General features: G+C 42.2%; 1 protein-coding gene across 2 annotated transcripts in view; it reads left to right on the top strand.

Annotated features, from left to right (window-relative positions):
* The window catches only part of LOC139419458 (TGF-beta receptor type-2-like), a 60,256-nt gene extending 53,157 nt beyond the window's left edge, over window positions 1-7,099 (top strand). The window contains exons 9-10 of one of the 2 annotated variants that reach the window (XM_071169416.1): window positions 3,748-3,875; window positions 4,530-7,099. In XM_071169416.1, coding sequence (XP_071025517.1) covers window positions 3,748-3,875; window positions 4,530-4,793 — 392 coding nt within the window. In that variant the 3' untranslated portion in view covers window positions 4,794-7,099. The remainder of the gene's footprint in view (window positions 1-3,747; window positions 3,876-4,529) is intronic. The other variant, XM_071169407.1, reaches the window with a different exon arrangement.
* The last annotated feature ends 236 nt before the right edge of the window (window positions 7,100-7,335 follow it).

The raw sequence follows: 7,335 nt of genomic DNA, 5'->3' as shown, positions 1-7,335 counted from the left end.
GTCAGACCTCGGTGAATAGCTGTTCTCAGGTCAGACCTCGGTGAATAACTGTTCTCAGGTCAGACCTCGGTGAATAGCTGTTCTCAGGTCAGACCTCGGTGAATAACTGTTGTCAGGTCAGACCTCGGTGAATAGCTGTTCTCAGGTCAGACCTCGGTGAATAGCTGTTCTCAGGTCAGGTAAACAGCTGGGCTATTTATTCCATTTCAGCAGAAACACAGCAGGTCTTCAAATAGAGGAGAACTGAAGGAGCAGCAGAAATAACTAGATCCCACAGTCTGGGTCTGTGTCCAGGAACCACCCTGTTTCATAATGTAGTGCACTACTTTAGACCAGAGCCCCCATATGCTATATAGGGAATAGGGCACCGTTCAGGGGACACTCCCTGGGTGTGTTCTGTTTAAAATAAGCTGAAACAGAACAGGGGGGGGGGGGGGGGGGGGGGACAGGACATGTCTACTTATCAAAAACAGGATGTGTTGGGCTTGTGGAGTCAGCTTCTTCTGCAGGGTCCCCTGGTCCGATCCCTGCCCTAGCTGGGTTTCCTGTCCGACCGGGACCGGGGTTCCATTCTGGCCTCTCCACTTCCTGTGGGTCCACACAGCGATTCAGGACCCTGACGTACTGAATGACCTTACTGTAACAGGATCGTATTGTAACTCTGTAACACACCAGTCAAGGACCTTGTACTGTACTGTTCCAACCAAGCTGTTGATGAATCTCTGTGACCTCTGACCTCTGTGACCTCTACCTGACTGGGTGTTCCTGACCTCTGTGACCTCTCCTGGAGGATACCTCCTGGCTGTTCCTGACCTTTGTGACCTTCCTGACCTCTGTGACCTCTCCTGGAGGATATACCTCTACAGGTAGAGGTATATCCAGCTGAACACTGGGTGTTCCTGACCTCTGTGACCTCTCCTGGACGATACCTCTACCTGACTGGGTGTTCCTGACCTCTGTGACCTCTCCTGGAGGATGTAACACACTGCCCTGGGAATTATATTCCTTTAGATTGGGTCATTTTTGCATGGGCTCAGTTTGAGAAATCCTATATCTGGTGTTCTGCTTGTCTCTAATGAAGGTCTTCAGTCTTTGCCCTTGTGCCTCCCTTCACTGGTTCTAGATCAGCTGTTAGTTAACACTATGAATCTGACACAGCACCACAGACTGGTTCTAGATCAGCTGTTAGTTAACAGTATGAACCTGACACAGCACCACAGACTGGTTCTAGATCAGCTGTTAGTTAACACTATGAACCTGACACAGCACCACAGACTGGTTCTAGATCAGCTGTTAGTTAACACTATGAACCTGACACAGCACCACAGACTGGTTCTAGATCAGCTGTTAGTTAACAGTATGAACCTGACACAGACAGCACCACAGACTGTGGGATCTGTTCCTAGATTAGCTGTTAGGTAACACTATGAACCTGACACAGACAGCACCACAGTCTGTGGGATCTGTTCCTACATCAGCTGTTAGGTAACACTATGAACCTGACACAGACAGCACCACAGTCTGTGGGATCTGTTCCTACATCAGCTGTTAGGTAACACTATGAACCTGACACAGACAGCACCACAGACTGTGGGATCTGTTCCTAGATCAGCTGTTAGGTAACACTATGAACCTGACACAGACAGCACCACAGACTGTGGGATCTGTTCCTACATCAGCTGTTAGGTAACACTATGAACCTGACACAGACAGCACCACAGACTGTGGGATCTGTTCCTAGATCAGCTGTTAGGTAACACTATGAACCTGACACAGACAGCACCACAGACTGTGGGATCTGTTCCTAGATCAGCTGTTAGTTAACACCTGACACAAACAGCACTTCATGCTGTGAAAACCATCACACTTTACAGCTGTTGTGAGTTCAGTTTCATGAGGTCTGGACGATATCCCAGAACTTTGTGTTTTATACTCTTTGGCCCGGGCGGAATGATCTTTCCATTTCCTTCAACTGTTTTTCACCGTGAAAACACAATACAACTAATTAGAGTTGTAATGTTTTGAAAGAGTTGTGGATTTCTGAGTTTTTGGGGGCTAATTGCTTGTTGAGTGAAAGTTTGTTGATTCCAGTAATGATCACAAGAGAAGTGCCAGGCCACAACTTTGTTCCCAAACAAGAATCATCAAAACATATTTTATATACTCCATATTCAGCACGTCTGTTGCCAATGCCCTAAATCTACCCCCTACTGTAACATTACAACAGCTCTCTGTATTAAATCTACCCCCTACTATAACATAACATTACAACAGCTCTCTGTATTAAATCTATCCCCTACTATAACATAACATTACAACAGGTCTCTGTATTAAATCTATCCCTTACTATAACATAACATTACAACAGCTCTCTGTATTAAATCTATCCCCTACTGTAACATTACAACAGCTCTCTGTAATAAATCTACCCCCTACTATAACATAACATAACAACAGCTCTCTGTATTAAATCTATCCCCTACTATAACATAACATTACAACAGCTCTCTGTATTAAATCTATCCCCTACTATAACATAACATTACAACAGCTCTCTGTAATAAATATACCCCCTACTATAACATAACATTACAACAGTTCTCTATATTAACTCTACTATAACATAACAACAGCTCTCTGTATTAACTCTACTATAACATTACAACAGCGCTCTATATTAACTCTACTATAACAACATTACAACAGCTCTCTATATTAACTCTACTATAACATAACATTACAACAGCTCTCTATATTAACTCTACTATAACATAACAACAGCTCTCTGTATTAACTCTACTATAACATTACAACAGCGCTCTATATTAACTCTACTATAACATAACATTACAACAGCTCTCTGTATTAACTCTACTATAACATTACAACAGCTCTCTATATTAACTCTACTATAACATAACATTACAACAGCTCTCTGTATTAACTCTACTATAACATTACAACAGCTCTCTATATTAACTCTACTATAACATAACATAACAACAGCTCTCTATATTAACTCTACTGTAACATTACAACAGCTCTCTATATTAACTCTACTGTAACATAACAACAGCTCTCTATATTAACTCTACTATAACATAATAACAGCTCTCTATATTAACTCTACTATATCATTACAACAGCTCTCTATATTAACTCTTGCCCCTACTGTAACATAACATTAGATGCTGTAGGTATCCATGACCTCATATGATGCAGTTTGAAGCTGAGCTTTATACTGTAGATGTTTTACTGTCATAAAAACGGGTGGATTTCAAATCACCTGTTATTTGTCACATACACTCATGGTTAGCAGATGTTAATGTGAGTGTAGAGAAACGCCTGTGACTTGACAGATGATGGCTGTGGTTTGTGGCGTTGATTTGTTTGGCTGTGTTTGTTTGTGTTACAGATGGAAGTTGATTGGTTGTGTCTTTCTGTGTTCCAGAGGTGATCTAATTGGTTGACTCTGTGTGTTCCAGAGGTGATCTAATTGGTTGTCTCTCTCTGTGTGTTCCAGAGGTGATCTAATTGGTTGTCTCTCTGTGTGTTCCAGAGGTGATCTAATTGGTTGTCTCTCTCTGTGTGTTCCAGAGGTGATCTAATTGGTTGTCTCTCTGTGTGTTCCAGAGGTGATCTAATTGGTTGTCTCTCTCTGTGTGTTCCAGAGGTGATCTAATTGGTTGTCTCTCTCTGTGTGTTCCAGAGGTGATCTAATTGGTTGTCTCTCTCTGTGTGTTCCAGAGGTGAAGGACTATGAGCCTCCATATGGCTGTAAAGTTCAGATGCATCCTGGTGTGGAGAGCATGAAGGATCACCTCCTCAGAGACAGAGGAAGACCTGAGATCCCAGACAGCTGGATCAACCACCAGGTAACAGACTGGGAGAGACACACACACTCTCTTTCCTTCTTGCTCTCTCTTCCCTCCCTCTCTCTCTCTCTCTCTCTCTCTCTCTCTCTCTCTCTCTCTCTCTCTCTTCCCTCCCTCTCTCTCGCTCTTCCCTCCCTCTCTCTCTCTCTCTCTCTCTCTCTCTCTCTCTCTCTCTCTCTCTCTCTTCCCTCCCTTGCTCTCTCTCTTCCCTCTCTCTCTCTCTCTCTCTCTCTCTCTCTTCCCTCCCTCTCTCTTGCTCTTCCCTCCCTCTCTCTCTCTCTCTCTCTCTCTCTCTCTTCCCTCCCTTTCTCTCTCTCTTCCCTCCCTCTCTCTCTCTCTCTCTCTCCCTCGCTTTCTCTCTTCCCTCCCTCTCTCTCTCCCCCTCTCTCTCTTTCTTCCCTCTCTCTCTCTCTCTTGACCTACCTACCTACCTACCTACCTACAGTACCTACCTACCTACCTACCTACCTACATACCTACAGTACCTACCTACCTACCTACCTACCTACCTACCTACCTGCCTACCTGCCTATCTCTCTCTCTAACCTCTCTTTCTTTCTCATTCACTCACACACATCAAATCCTATGTATATGTCTCAGTGCTCAGTAGCTAGGTTATAATTCTCTGCTCCTGTTGTCTACCTCCTCCTACAGGGCATAGCCATAGTGTGCGGCTCCATAGAGGAGTGTTGGGACCACGACCCGGAGGCCAGGCTCACAGCCCAGTGCGTGGCCGAACGCTTCAGCGAGATAGAAGACGAGATGGAGAAGCTGTCCAGCCGCAGCAGCTCCGACGAGAAGATACCAGCGGAGGAACGGAAGATGCCGACCATACCCGAAGAAGAACGACAGACGATAGCAGAACAGATAGAAGAGGTCAAAGTAGCGGTGGAGAGCTCTGTGAGCGATGAGAAGTGAGGGAAGGGAGAGAGGACATGGAACCCAGGACTAGAATGTCAGTATGTCACAAACACACCACTCACGTTGCTATGGGAACTATAAACAGCCACACCCAAACAAACAGCCCACACCTGGAAGATAGCCAGGACAGTGAATGTACTGTATTACTGTACTGTACTGCTTTTACTCTTCAGTATTGTATTACCAGAATGCATACAGTATTTATACTGTATAAAATAAGTATGTACAGTTTACAGTATTTGGATGTACTGTACTGTATTATATTGGAGGTTTCCCCACTGAAGAGGACAGGACATGACAATGGCAGAGATTATAACCAAAGACTGAGATTACAGGACATGACAATGGCAGAGATTATAACCAAAGACTGAGATTACAGGACATGACAATGGAAGAGTTTATAACCAAAGACTGAAATTACAGGACATGACAATGGAAGAGATTATAACCAAAGACTGAGATTACAGGACATGACAATGGCAGAGATAATAACCAAAGACTGAGATTACAGGACATGACAATGGAAGAGATTATAACCAAAGACTGAAATTACAGGACATGACAATGGAAGAGATTATAACCAAAGACTGAGATTGCAGGACATGACAATGGAAGAGATTATAACCAAAGACTGAGATTACAGGACATGACAATGGAAGAGATTATAACCAAAGACTGAGATTACAGGACATGACAATGGCAGAGATTATAACCAAAGACTGAGATTACAGGACATGACAATGGGAGAGATTATAACTAAAGACTGAGATTACAGGACATGACAATGGCAGAGATTATAACCAAAGACTGAGATTACAGGACATGACAATGGGAGAGATTATAACCAAAGACTGAGATTACAGGACATGACAATGGAAGAGATTATAACCAAAGACTGAGATTACAGGACATGACAATGGCAGAGATTATAACCAAAGACTAAGATTACAGGACATGACAATGGAAGAGATTATAACCAAAGACTGAGATTACAGAACATGACAATGGAAGAGATTATAACCAAAGACTGAGATTACAGGACATGACAATGGCAGAGTTTATAACCAAAGACTGAGATTACAGGACATGACAATGGCAGAGATTATAACCAAAAACTGAGATTACAGGACATGACATTGGAAGAGTTTATAACCAAAGACTGAGATTACAGGACATGACAATGGAAGAGTTTATAACCAAAGACTGAGATTACAGGACATGACAATGGCAGAGATTATAACCAAAGACTGAGATTACAGGACATGACAATGGCAGAGTTTATAACCAAAGACTGAGATTACAGGACATGACAATGGCAGAGATTATAACCAAAGACTGAGATTACAGGACATGACAATGGAAGAGTTTATAACCAAATACTGAGATTACAGGACATGACAATGGAAGAGTTTATAACCAAAGACTGAGATTACAGGACATGACAATGGCAGAGATTATAACCAAAGACTGAGATTACAGGACATGACAATGGAAGAGTTTATAACCAAAGACTGAGATTACAGGACATGACAATGGAAGAGTTTATAACCAAAGACTGAGATTACAGGACATGACAATGGCAGAGATTATAACCAAAGACTGAGATTACAGGACATGACAATGGAAGAGTTTATAACCAAAGACTGAGATTACAGGACATGACAATGGAAGAGTTTATAACCAAAGACTGAGATTACAGGACATGACATTGGAAGAATTTATAACCAAAGACTATTCTAACATGTGGGGGGAGTGGGGTAATGTATTCTAGAATGTTGAGGGAGTTGGGTAATGTTCCTGTATTCTAACATGTTGGGGGTGTGGGGTAATGTATTCTAACATGTTGGGGGAGTGGGGTAATGTATTCTAACAGGTTGGGGGAGTGGGGTAATGTTCCTGTATTCTAACATGTGGGGTAATGAATTGACAGGTCTGTGTAATAATGTAATAATGAGCCATATTGTAACAGAAATGATGATGAAGTGGAGCTCTATTCACACAAGGATTGTATGTACAGTGTGTCTGTGTGTGTGTGTGTGTCTGCATTTGTGCGTGTGTTTTTTTTACATAGTAATAGTTTTTACTTGTTAGCCAAATAAACAAGCACATTGTAAATATATATGGAATGAAGCTGTACAGAAAATAATCTCCACTCTAGATGTTGTTGTGGAAGCAGAGGAGCATTTCACACACTCTGTCTAAATAACACATTTAACAGGATCTAGACAAAGATATTTTATCCTTTGTATTTGTAAGATATTGTAAATCTGTTTTATGAATAAAGTATTTCTGTATTTACTCATTAGCATTGTGAATGGCACATTTCAGTGGGGCATTGGTAGTTTAGACCAGTGTGGTCACCAACCTTTTCTGAGTCAAGATCACATCCTGAGTCAAGATCACTTCCTGAGTCAAGATCAGTTTCTGAGTCAAGATCACTTCCTGAGTTAAGATACGTTTCTGAGTCAAGATCACTTCCTGAGTCAAGATCACTTCCTGAGTTAAGATCACTTCCTGAGTCAAGATCACATCCTGAGTC

The sequence above is a fragment of the Oncorhynchus clarkii genome, chromosome 2 (assembly GCF_045791955.1).
Source record: "Oncorhynchus clarkii lewisi isolate Uvic-CL-2024 chromosome 2, UVic_Ocla_1.0, whole genome shotgun sequence".
Lineage (NCBI taxonomy): Eukaryota > Metazoa > Chordata > Actinopteri > Salmoniformes > Salmonidae > Oncorhynchus > Oncorhynchus clarkii.
Note: the sequence above shows the minus strand (reverse complement) of the source record. Positions and strands in the feature narration are given on the sequence as shown.